We start from the raw sequence: 12,697 nt of genomic DNA, 5'->3' as shown, positions 1-12,697 counted from the left end.
GCACACTGGCAGAGCAATGAAGACGGAGGCTCCAGGAGGATCCCAGCCCCTCCCCCACCAAACAGTTCTGAAGACACCTCTCCCCACCACTCCTCTCAGTGGGATTATCCTATGATGACTGACTGACTCTTTGCTAAACGTGCTGTCAAAGGTTATTCTGATTTAGGCATATACTGAGGGGTTGAGAATACCCAGATGAGCACCATTTGTGTCGATGAAAACCTGGCTTCACCAATAGCCTGATGAGAAAGTGTCTGGCTTGAAAAAAGATGTGCTCTCAAATGGAAATTAGCCCTAGAAACTGGTCCACTGGCTGGCAAACCATCTATACAATATCCAACATTCTTCAGCATCTCCCTGTACAAATGAAACAATTATATTTGGGGTATAATTTTAAATGCTCCCTTCTTTGGCTGTAGTTTCTTTAGTTAATCTCAATGTTTTAACAAAGTCCCTAGTGAGCAATAAAAGTACAAAACACTAGAAAAAAAAAATTGTGGCCGGCTCCACATTCATCTCACTACTAGAGCCCATAGGGAAGATGTAGCATCAAATACAAAATATAAAATCAAGTACAGAAACTGGCCCAGGATTTCTAGGCCAGTAGCCTGGAAGCTGTGTCCACAGCACAGAGTGGGCAGTGGTGGGCCAGTTGAGGATCACAGTATAGTGGGAGACTGTGTCAGCCAGGGCCCTTGAAGAAGCAAGTGCCGAGGAAGGATTAGATATGCAAAGAATTTATCAGGAGGAAACACCTGAAAGAGAAAATGGGCAAGGAGCCAGAGAGGTAGGGAAAGGCGAGATGCAGACCTGACTCCTGGTGAAATAGAGAAGGAGGAAGGCTGGGTGGCAGCCTCTTAGATCACAGTGCAATTCTAAAGAAAGTGCACAGAGGTCATTGGGGAGCTCTCAAGCAGACGTCCCTGTCAGAGGAGACCATGTCTCCCAGGAATGGTAACCCTTAGGATCCCTGGCACTCTCAGTCATTGACTGAAAGTGCCCTTGAGAAGCACAGACGGAACCATCACAGGGACAAGCATCCTCATGCGGAAGCCAGGGCCGTGGGTGAAGCACATTCCCTGTGGTCAGTGGCGGGAAAGGTGCATTCACGAGGCCACCTCAGAGACAAACTCCCTCTCTCCCAAAATACCAATGGAAGGACTAGGGAGAATGCAGATGGAAGTGTCTACATAATATATGCTTTGTCAATTTCCAACACTGAAAAAACTGTCTGTAAAACGTGCTTATAAAGAAAAGCCCAGATATCAATATTTCCCCTGTGGGAAGCCAAAGTTACAACAGAAACTCTACTGAGTTTAAAAAAAAAATCAGAATCCATTATTTCATTTTTCCCCTTTACAGACTTGAGCAAGAGTCTACTGCTTAGGATTAGTGAAGACTAGAGGAGAAAAGTGTCAGCTCCCAGGAGGCAGCACAAGTCACAGAGGTTGGGGTCCCCAAAGCTCCCAGTGGGTGACCAGCATATGGTGATAGAGAAAGACATGTGAGCAGACTTCCTATGAGCTAATTGGGAATTTTAACCCATGACTCATCCCAGGGTGGGGTCCAAAGCTGCAGGGGACGCCACCCCATGGCACGCTGTATCATCAGCCAGATTGCACATTTCCTGAAAGTAATCAAGTCAGAAACTGGCTTCTTGGCCACAGCCCCTGGTAGAAGAATGACTGCCAAAAGCCGAAATGAGGATGAGTTCAAAAATGTAATTCTGCAACAAAAGCGTAATCCATTAAATGGGATCTGACAAGAACTTAATCTCATCTGCCACCAAGGGTGTTGGCTCAATGTAATTCTGCTCTCTGGAACATATTCTCAATAAGCTATGTATAGAATCTGGAACACTTTTGCCAGAACCCAAAAAAATCCATTCAATGTGGGAAGAGAAGCTCACCAAGCCCCCAGTGATTCTCCAGGAAGTGAACATGCTCTTCTTCCAAATGCAAAATTCCCAAAACCTGGCAACTCTATGTTGAGTCACATAATTCAAGGTAAGCACTAATAACTGAGATGGCCAACACACTGGTTGGCTTCAGAATTTCTGCTACTGCCCACAAAGGCAAGACCAGCGGCTGGTCTTGCTCACAAAGTACCTACTAGGCCCATATTCCCAGCCTGGGGCTCACTGAACAGCCCAGTCACAGAAGAAGGGAATGGAGGGAACCTCCTTGACAGGTATGGAGGATCAATCCACTCCTAAAGAGGGTTTTGAAAACTGGGAGAGAGAAGGAATTAGGGTCTGTCTTATTCATCATTTACTTAATATTAGCTATAGGGCCCAAAGTCATTATGTTGTTATTTCCCTGTTTCCATTTGTAAAATAAGGCAACTGAGAATCAAAACCATAACTCAAATCACATAGTTTAGAAGACAGTGTGCAAATTCACGCCTGTGGTATTCCAAAGCCTATGCCTCACTCCTCAGAGGGTGGTCCTTGGACCGTCACATTACTTGGGAGATTGTTAGAGTCACAGGCTACAACCCAGATCTAATGAATGTGGATCTGCATTTAATCAGATCCCTCAAGGAATTTGTTGGACACAAAGTTTGCCTTAAAGGGCTCCTACCCAAGAAGAATAAGTGGATTAAAAATATAAATTTGGACTAGAAAAAGGATTTAGTGCAATAGAACAGGGTCAGTCTCATAGAATAAGTCTCACCACATATCCAAATTGCACATCCAAATTAGTAGAGCCAATCATGCCATCTTTATTTCACCAAGAGCAAACCCAGAAGCAGGAAAATCAAGGTGATGTGGTGATAGTAGAGCATACTGGAGAGGGTAAGACTTTGGAACCAGGCAGGCTGGACTGAAATTTCCAGCTCTGCCTCCTGCTGGATGGCTCTGGGTAAGTTGATTGATCTCTCTAGGACTCAGTTTCGTGACCTGTACCACTGGAATAGCACTACTCACCTTGTTTGTATTTGAGAAGATTAAATGAGCAAATAAACGTATGGTTCCTAGACACGGTTGATGCTCAATAAACATGGGTTTCCTTGACTTTCAGTACAGTCTGGGCCAGGTACCTTTGCAAACATGCACACTAGAAGCTGGGGAGAAAAACAATGCTCAGCAGCCAGCTCTTTCCTGTTCTCTTGGGTCCTCTAGTGGTAATTCCTGCGGTTCCTGTCACTAACCAGAATGGCTGAAGCAGTCTGTCTTCCTTAAGCTCCAGTTTCAGCATATTCTCTCATCTCTTTTAAGAAAACCCTGAGTAGAACAAGGTTCAAAGGAACAAGAGGTGAGGAACAAGAAAGATAGGCATCTGGGGTGCAGTTCCCAGGAGTGTCTACTTCCCAAACAATGCAGTCTTTTTATTTAGTTATGGTTCCTGCTTTCTTCTTTTCATAAGTCTCAGTCTTAAAAGCAGACTTTTTCATGCCAGAGGCTTCATGAGCTTTCAGAGCCCAGAGTGTCTGCACCTGGAGCCACAAAACCCAAGTCTGATATAATTCACATTGTGTGTATCACTCAAAGGTGTGGAGGAGCAGGAGACGGCTGCGAAGCACTGCCTGCAGGTGTGTCCCCAGCTGCTGCCTGGGGCGGATGCCCCCACCTACATGTACACTCATTACAGAGGCTGATGGGAGAGGTGCCCTTGGGACAGAGCATCTCCTATAGGAGGAAGAAGCTGAGCGTCAGGGTCCCAGTGATGGTCCCTTGCTCTGATTCCCATAGGAACAACTCCAGCACTGATAAAGAGGCATTTCCTTGCCCAGGCAGAAAAAAACATGACCATATTTTGTGGCCCCAAATTTCCAAATGCCCTCCATGTGTGAAGAAGGAGAAAGAGAAGAGAGCAAGCAAAGTTACCCCTTACCCTATGTTGCTCAGCAGTAACGCTCCTGCAGGGAAGCTATGAGGGCAGATGATGCCAACTCAGGAGAATCACATGCCCCTCCACAGTAAACACAACTCTGCAGAACTGCAATGGGCAGGATGTTCAGTCACATGCCTGGATCCCTTAACTGGGTGTGGGGTTGTGTATAAATGTGTCCAAGGCACACACACACACATACACACAAGGCATGGTGATTGACAGGCTCTGAATTTCAGAGTCAGAAAAAAGAACACAACACCTCAATCTCAGCAAAGGAATGACTACACTTAAGTTATCTTAGGGTTGAGAGCACTGATCACGGATGCACCCCTGAAGTTTAGGAGTATAACATACCAGTCTTCCTAGATTTCCCAGTCTCACTAACACTGGAGTCAGCAATTCTCACGTTTTTTCACTCCTGGAGTAAATGATGAGGTGGGGGAACACACAGGGATATATTCCTATCAGCATTATTTGCAATCCAACTATAACTCACTCCTTCTCTGAAATCCAAAGGCGTACAGAAAATAAGCAGCATTATTACAAGGGCAATCTTGATCCTGCTCAAATTTATTTCTCGATAAGCAAGCTGTTCCCATCTTTGGCTTATAATAATTTATCTGCAACAAATCTCACAACTGACATAACTATCACAGTTAAGGACTACTACATTAGAGAATATTTACCCTCTAACATGGCTGTTGGAACCAACTATCTTCCTTGAAAGAAAGGATGGTTCCAGGATAGCACAGAGTTGTTTTAAGGAGACCAATAAATGAATAACAAATGCCAGTACCTTTCTGGCTCCCACTGCTGAACAACTGGTATATTTACACCTGCTGTGTAAATACGCCTACCACACCAAAGGCACCATAAAGCACTACACCAACCACACCAAAGCACTACAAGAAACCAGGAGTAAATCTTGATCTTAACAAACTTATGACTTAATCTCTTTCTGGAACTAAGACCTTGGCACATAATTAACTAGTGGATCAAAAGAAGTTCATGCATATATTAATCAAATTAACAAAGACCAAACACAAAGAACAAATATTAAAAGCAGCAAGGGAAAAACAAAAAATAACACACAAAGGGATTCCCATAAGGATAACTGCAGATCTTTCAATAGAAACTCTTCAGGCCAGGAGGGAATGGCAAGACATACTTAAAGTGATGAAAGAAAATAACCTACAGCCCAGATTACTCTACCCAGCAAGGATCTCATTCAAATATGAAGGAGAAATAAAAAGCTTTACACACAAGCAAAAGCTGAGAGAATTCAGCACCACCAAACCCGCTCTCCAACAAATACTAAAGGGTATTCTCTAGACCGGAAACACAAAAAGGGCGTATAAACCCGAACCCAAAACAATAAAGTAAATGGCAAAGAGATCACACTTATCAATAATTACCTTAAACATAAATGGGTTGAATGCCCCAACCAAAAGGCAAAGACTGGCTGAATGGATACAAAAACAAGATCCCTATATATGCTGCCTACAAGAGACCCACCTCAAAACAACGGACACATACAGACTGAAAGTGAAGGGCTGGAAAAAGATATTCCACGCAAATAGAGACCAAAAGAAAGCAGGAGCAGCAATACTCATCTCCAATAAAAAAGACTTTAAAACAAAGGCTGTGAAAAGAGACAAAGAAGGCCACTACATAATGATCAAAGGATCAATCCAAGAAGAAGATATAACAATTATAAATATATATGCACCCAACATAGGAGCACCACAATATGTAAGACAAATGCTAACAAGCATGAAAGGGGAAATTAACAATAACACAATAATAGTGGGAGACTTTAATACCCCACTCACACCTATGGACAGATCAACTAAACAGAAAATTAACAAAGAAATGCAAACTTTAAATGATACAATAGACCAGTTAGACCTAATTGATATCTAAAGGACATTTCACCCCAAAACAATGAATTTCACCTTTTTCTCAAGTGCTCACGGAACCTTTTCCAGGATAGATCACATCCTGGGCCATAAATCTAACCTTGATAAATTTTAAAAAATCGAAATCATTCCAATCATCTTTTCTTACCATAATGCACTAAGATTAGATCTCAATTACAGGAGAAAAACTATTAAAAATCCCAACATATGGAGGCTGAACAACACACTGCTGAATAACCAACAAATCACAGAAGAAATCAAAAAAGAAATCAAATTATGCATAGAAACGAATGGAAATGAAAACACAACAACCCCAAACCTGTGGGACACTATAAAAGAAGTGCCTAGAGAAAAGTTCATAGCAATACAGGCATACCTCAAGAAACAAGAAAAAAGTCAAATAAATAACCTAACTCTACACCTAAAGCAACTAGAAAAGGAAGAGTTGGAGAACCCCAGAGTGAGTAGAAGGAAAGAAATCTTAAAACTTAGGGCAGAAATAAATGCAAAAGAAACAAAAGAGACCATAGCAAAAATCAACAAAGCAAAAAGCTGGTTCTTTGAAAGGATAAATAAAATTGACAAGCCATTAGCCATTAGACTCATCAAGAAACAAAGAGAGAAAAATCAAATCAATAAAATTAGAAATGAAAATGGAGAGATCACAACAGACAACACAGAAATACAAAGGATCATAAGAGACTACTATCAGCAATTATATGCCAATAAAATGGACAACGTGGAAGAAATGGACAAATTCTTAGAAAAGTACAACTTTCCAAAACTGAACCAGGAAGAAATAGAAAATCTTAACAGACCCATCACAAGCATGGAAATTGAAACTGTAATCAGAAATCTTCCAGCAAACGAAAGCCCAGGTCCAGACGGCTTCACAGCTGAATTCTACCAAAAATGTCGAGAAGAGCTAATACCTATCCTACTGAAACTCTTCCAGAAAATTGCAGAGGAAGGTAAACTTCCAAACTCATTCTATGAGGCCACCATCACCCTAATACCAAAACCTGACAAAGACACCACAAAAAAAGAAAACTACAGGCCAATATCACTGAGGAACATAGATGCAAAAATCCTCAACAAAAATCTAGCAATCAGAATCCAACAACACATTAAAAAGATCATACACCATGACCAAGTAGGCTTTATCCCAGGGATGCAAGGATTCTTCAATATCCGCAAATCAATCAATGTAATTCACCACATTAACAAATTGAAAATTAAAAACCATATGATTATCTCAATAGATGCAGAGAAGGCCTTTGACAAAATTCAACATCCATTTATGATAAAAACTCTCCAGAAAGCAGGAATAGAAGGAACATACCTCAACATAATAAAAGCTATATATGACAAACCCACAGCAAACATCATCCTCAACGGTGAAAAATTGAAAGCATTTCCCCTAAAGTCAGGAACAAGACAAGGGTGCCCACTTTCACCGCTACTGTTCAACATAGTTCTGGAAGTTTTGGTCACAGCAATCAGAGCAGAAAAAGAAATAAATGGAATCCAAATTGGAAAAGAAGAAGTAAAACTCTCACTGTTTGCAGATGACATGATCCTCTATATAGAAAATCCTAAAGACTCCACCAGAAAATTACTAGAGCTAATCAATGAATATAGTAAAGTTGCAGGATATAAAATCAACACTCAGAAATCCCTTGCATTCCTATACACTAATAATGAGAAAGTAGAAAAAGAAATTAAGGAAACAATTCCATTCACCATTGCAATGAAAAGAATAAAATACTTAGGAATATACCTACCTAAAGAAACTAAAGACCTATACATAGAAAACTATAAAACACTGATGAAAGAAATCAAAGAGGACACTAATAGATGGAGAAATATACCATGTTCATGGATTGGAAGAATCAATATAGTGAAAATGAGTATACCACCCAAAGCAATCTACAGATTCAATGCAATCCCTATCAAGCTACCAGCAGTATTTTTCATAGAACTAGAACAAATAATTTCAAGATTTGTATGGAAATACAAAAAACCTCGAATAGCCAAAGCAATCTTGAGAAAGAAGAATGGAATTGGAGGAATCAACTTGCCTGACTTCAGGCTCTACTACAAAGCCACGGTCATCAAGACAGTACGGTACTGGCACAAAGACAGAAATATAGATCAATGGAACAAAATAGAAAGCCCAGAGAAAAATCCACACACCTATGGACACCTTATCTTTGACAAAGGAGGCAAGAATATACAATGGAGAAAAGACAATCTCTTTAACAAGTGGTGTTGGGAAAACTGGTCAATCACTTATAAAAGAATGAAACTAGATCACTTTCTAACACCACACACAAAAATAAACTCAAAATGGATTAAAGATCTAAATGTAAGATCAGAAACTATAAAACTCCTAGAGAACATTGGCAAAACACTCTCCGACATAAATCACAGCAGGATCCTCTATGATCCACCTCCCAGAATACTGGAAATAAAAGCAAAAATAAACAAATGGGATCTAATTAAAATTAAAAGCTTCTGCACAACAAAGGAAACTATAAGTAAGGTGAAAAGACAGCCTTCTGAATGGGAGAAAACAATAGCAAATGAAGCAACTGACAAACAACTAATCTCAAAAATATACAAGCAACTTATGCAGCTCAATTCCAGAAAAATAAATGACCCAATCAAAAAATGGGCCAAAGAACTAAATAGGCATTTCTCCAAAGAAGACATACAGATGGCTAACAAATGCATGAGAAGATGCTCAACATCACTCATTATCAGAGAAATGCAAATCAAGACCACAATGAGGTACCATTTCACACCAGTCAGAATGGCTGCGATCCAAAAGTCTACAAGCAATAAATGCTAGAGAGGGTGTGGAGAAAAGGGAACCCTCTTACACTGTTGGTGGGAATGAAAACTAGTACAGCCACTATGGAGAACAGTGTGGAGATTCCTTAAAAAATTGCAAATAGAGCTGCCTTATGACCCAGCAATCCCACTGCTGGGCATACACACTGAGGAAACCAGAATTGAAAGAGACACATGTACCCCAATGTTCATTGCAGCACTGTTTATAATAGCCAGGACATGGAAACAACCTAGATGTCCATCAGCAGATGAATGGATAAGAAAGCTGTGGTACATATACACAATGGAGTATTACTCAGCCATTAAAAAGAACACATTTGAATTAGTTCTAATGAGATGGATGAAACTGGAGCTGATTATACAGAGTGAAGTAAGCCAGAAAGAAAAATACCAATACAGTATACTGACACATATATATGGAATTTAGAAAGATGGTAATGATGACCCTGTATGCGAGACAGCAAAAGAGACACAGATGTATAGAACGGACTTTTGGACTCTGTGGGAGAGGGAGAGAGTGGGATGATTTGGGAGAATGGCATTGAAACACGTATACTATCATGTAAGAAACGAAGCGCCAGTCTATGTTTGATACAGGATACAGGATGCTTGGGGCTGGTACACAGGGATGATCCAGAGAGATGATATGGGGTGGGAGGTGGGAGGGGGATTCAGGATTGGTAGCTTGTATACACCCGTGGTGGATTCATGTCAATGTATGGCAAAACCAATACAGTATCGTAAAGTAAAATAAAGTAAAAAAAAAAAAAAAAAAAGAAGTTCATGGCCATCAGTACAGTTTCTCTATTAAAGAGCACGGAGGGGATGCAAAGAGAAGGGACGATGGTAATGGAGTTGGGTTCACAAATAAGATGTTCTCTTCATGAGAGCAACTCTTCAGCCATTCATTGAAGAAGACCATGAAGCTGGTTTGGGGTGGAAGGCATAGCTACCAGAAGACAGTATACAAAGGGGCTGACTCCACCAGAGATGCTTGGAGATGGGAACACACAGACCACGAGAGCCATTCACCCTCCCCTCTTCCCCCACAGTCACTTGCAGAGAACTGCAGGTTCATTCTCTCTACTTGAGTGGGTTTTATTTTATTTAAGCCTCACAATGCAGTAACCAAACCCTTATGAGGAATAAGAAAAGCATTTGCCTTGCAATTCTGGTCCCGCCACTGCATCCGTCACGTTATATAAAGAAATCCAACCCCCTATTCATCACTCCTTTTCAGAACTCATCTATAATTCAATCCACACTAAGAACCTTTGCACAATGAAATGGCTTTTACTGGGTGATTACATACATCACCTGCATGCAAAGGAGAGCACAGTTTTCAAATATATTTCCTGGACTCCAAATCTTGTCTGATTTGTCTATGAGGGAAGAAAAGGGAAGTTTATGCATTCGACTAGCCATGTGGAGGGTATGAAAGTCTTATACAATGCAAAGAAAAATGAAAGCAGTGAAATTAGGGTAACAAGGGAAGGGGGAAAGGAAGGCAGGCTGGCAAAATCATTAAATCTTCATTTCTGATACCAGTATGACTATGTATTTCAAAAGTGAGTTGAAAAGACCCACTGAAGAAAAAAGTCACTTCTATACCACATCCATACTCAGACTGATTTTTATTTAATACAGGTGAGACAGTAAAGAGACCCCCCCCCCTTATGACAAAAGTGGGATACAATCTGAAAATAAAACACAGGAGACTTTTGAGGGAAGAGGCAGAACTAAACGATGAATAAGAACAGAGTCAACAGCCACCTGGGAAACCACACAAGAAGATCCCCCACTTCCTTTCAGGAGCCCGCAGCCCTCACACCTCTCACAATCAGAAATCTTCCCCCAGCAAGGGACGCTAAAGGCACCCGGATGAATTTATTCCCACCACGTGCTTTTTCTCTGTGCGCTTATCTCCATGCTTCAACTTCCTCTGAAGCAAAAGACTCATTAATCCCATTCAAATTGCCAATATCAGTAAATTCTTTGCCTCAGCATTTAAATGCCAATACCAATTAAGTACCAACAGCAACTTAACTACTGATACAGTCCTCACTACATTCAGGAAATCCAGCCACAAGTCCAAGGAGCACTAATTCCAACGCTACTTCATCAATTCTAAGTAAGTGCCAAGAAATGAGGTAATTTTCTGGCCACACTGACGATGCATCCAACTGGACTGAAATCACTGCACACGCAAACAAGAAGGAACAAACTGAGCTGCAATCCACCAAACCTGAAGGACGTTTTCACCAAGGCTTCCGGGCTATCGAGCTGAGGCAATTCATCAGCAAGGATTTCCTCAGGTGGCCGGGGGTCATGGACAATCGTAGGCCGTGGCTTCTCCTTGACATTCCCTGTGAGCCCATCGATGAGGGAGTTCCACAGACAGTTCTGCGACTTAGACCCTGAAGCATGAGGGGAAAAATAAAGGGATGCAGGTGAGTTCCCAACCAACTCCACGTCTTGCCTTGTCCAACTCAGAATTTTCAAAAGCAGAGCAGGAACACTGACATATTTTTCATGATCCCCAACAACATCGGAGGGCTCCAAGATTTTAGTCAGGCAACTTATGGAGTAACCAGGATTTTTTTTAATTTATATACAAAAATAAGTTCATACTCTTGAGTATCTTAACGCACAGCTAAGTATTACGAATATATATTCTGTTTCATTTCAGTGGTAATCAACTCTAACTCCTGACAGTTGTCAGTATTCACTGATATGTTTATTCAGCAATTGGAAGTATACAAAGGACTACCATTTTGGAGAACAGTAAGATGTTCTTCTCAGGTGGCACTACTGGTAAAGAACCCTCCTGCCAATGCAGGAGACGTAACAAACACAGATTCAGTCCCTGGGTCAGGAAGATCCTCTGGAGAAGAGCACGGCAACCCACTCCAGTGTTCTTGTCTGGAGAATCCCATGGACAGAGGAGCCTACAGTCCATGGGGTCACAAAGAGTTGAACACGACTAGAGCAACTTAGCATGCATGCACGCAGGATGTTCAGACACAAGTCTCCCCATGAATTTATCTTGCCTAAGACCCAAGTTTCAAGACTATTCTATGGAGACACCCACCCCAAAGAGAGCCAGAACCCACTATAGGCAGCTTCACTCTTCTGGAAGCTCAAGACTCAAGGAAAACAACACTGAATGTTAATCAATATCCTACCCTAGAAACACTCCGAACATATGAGATGAATATTCAAGGCAGACATGAATTGGTACAGTGCCACAAATTAGGGTCTGATCAGCCAGGTCAATACCAACAATGATAAGTTATTCCAATATCAGGTACACTTGATATGATGGATTGAAAATGGCACTTTATCCCCATAGTCTTTCTCCCCACAATATAGAACCCCATGTATTAAGCATGTTTCTAGCTTCTGTAGACTGTTTTGTAAAACACCTGTGTTTCATGCATACCCCAGACATGCTCTGTTCTGGAAAGCCAGATCACATCCCTGAGTCACCCTGCCTTGGCCTCCTCCCTCCCTCAACTCCCCCCACCCCAGTTCTCCAAGAAGAGTCCCCTTCCCAGGGGCATGCTTTTCAGATATAAACCAACCAAACCAGAGTCCACAGCACGACACTTCCCTTACTAAGCTTCCATGTCCTGAGTCACTATCCACCTGCCCCGATGACCCTAGACAGGTAGCAGAGAGCTAGGGACAGTCCCTATGCCCCAGAGCCCACTAACATTATTCAGACTAGCCAATCCTGAGCCTGCTCACCTGGGAGAACCAGCCCTTACTGAAGAAACCACACAAAGACTCCTGCCCAGTGTCCCTTCCTCCCTCTGCCTCACACCAACCCCAGTGCTTCCAGCGCGGCCTCTGTGGTATAACATGTACTCCCTCTTGGGGGATCTGTGAAGATCAACAAATTATCTTTTCAATGGCAGTCATCCTCTGGCCTTGCCATACCTAAATAATCATAAAGCCTATTAAAACAATCTGGTTATAGGGAAAACATTAGGCAAATCTCAACTGAGAGACATTCAACAAAATATCTGACCATCTGACCAGTATTCCTCAAAACAAGCAAGCTTATCAAAACACAAGGAAAGT

At 41.6% G+C, this 12,697-nt stretch overlaps 1 protein-coding gene across 6 annotated transcripts in view; it reads right to left on the bottom strand.

Annotated features, from left to right (window-relative positions):
• The window catches only part of PDE1C (phosphodiesterase 1C), a 541,038-nt gene that overhangs the window by 411,665 nt on the left and 116,676 nt on the right, over positions 1–12,697 (bottom strand). For all 6 annotated transcript variants that reach the window (XM_069588072.1, XM_069588069.1, XM_069588073.1 and 3 more), the window contains exon 3: positions 10,857–11,028. In XM_069588072.1, coding sequence (XP_069444173.1) covers positions 10,857–11,028 — 172 coding nt within the window. The remainder of the gene's footprint in view (positions 1–10,856; positions 11,029–12,697) is intronic.

This window comes from Ovis canadensis, chromosome 4 (genome assembly GCF_042477335.2).
Source record: "Ovis canadensis isolate MfBH-ARS-UI-01 breed Bighorn chromosome 4, ARS-UI_OviCan_v2, whole genome shotgun sequence".
Taxonomy (NCBI): domain Eukaryota; kingdom Metazoa; phylum Chordata; class Mammalia; order Artiodactyla; family Bovidae; genus Ovis; species Ovis canadensis.
Note: the sequence above shows the minus strand (reverse complement) of the source record. Positions and strands in the feature narration are given on the sequence as shown.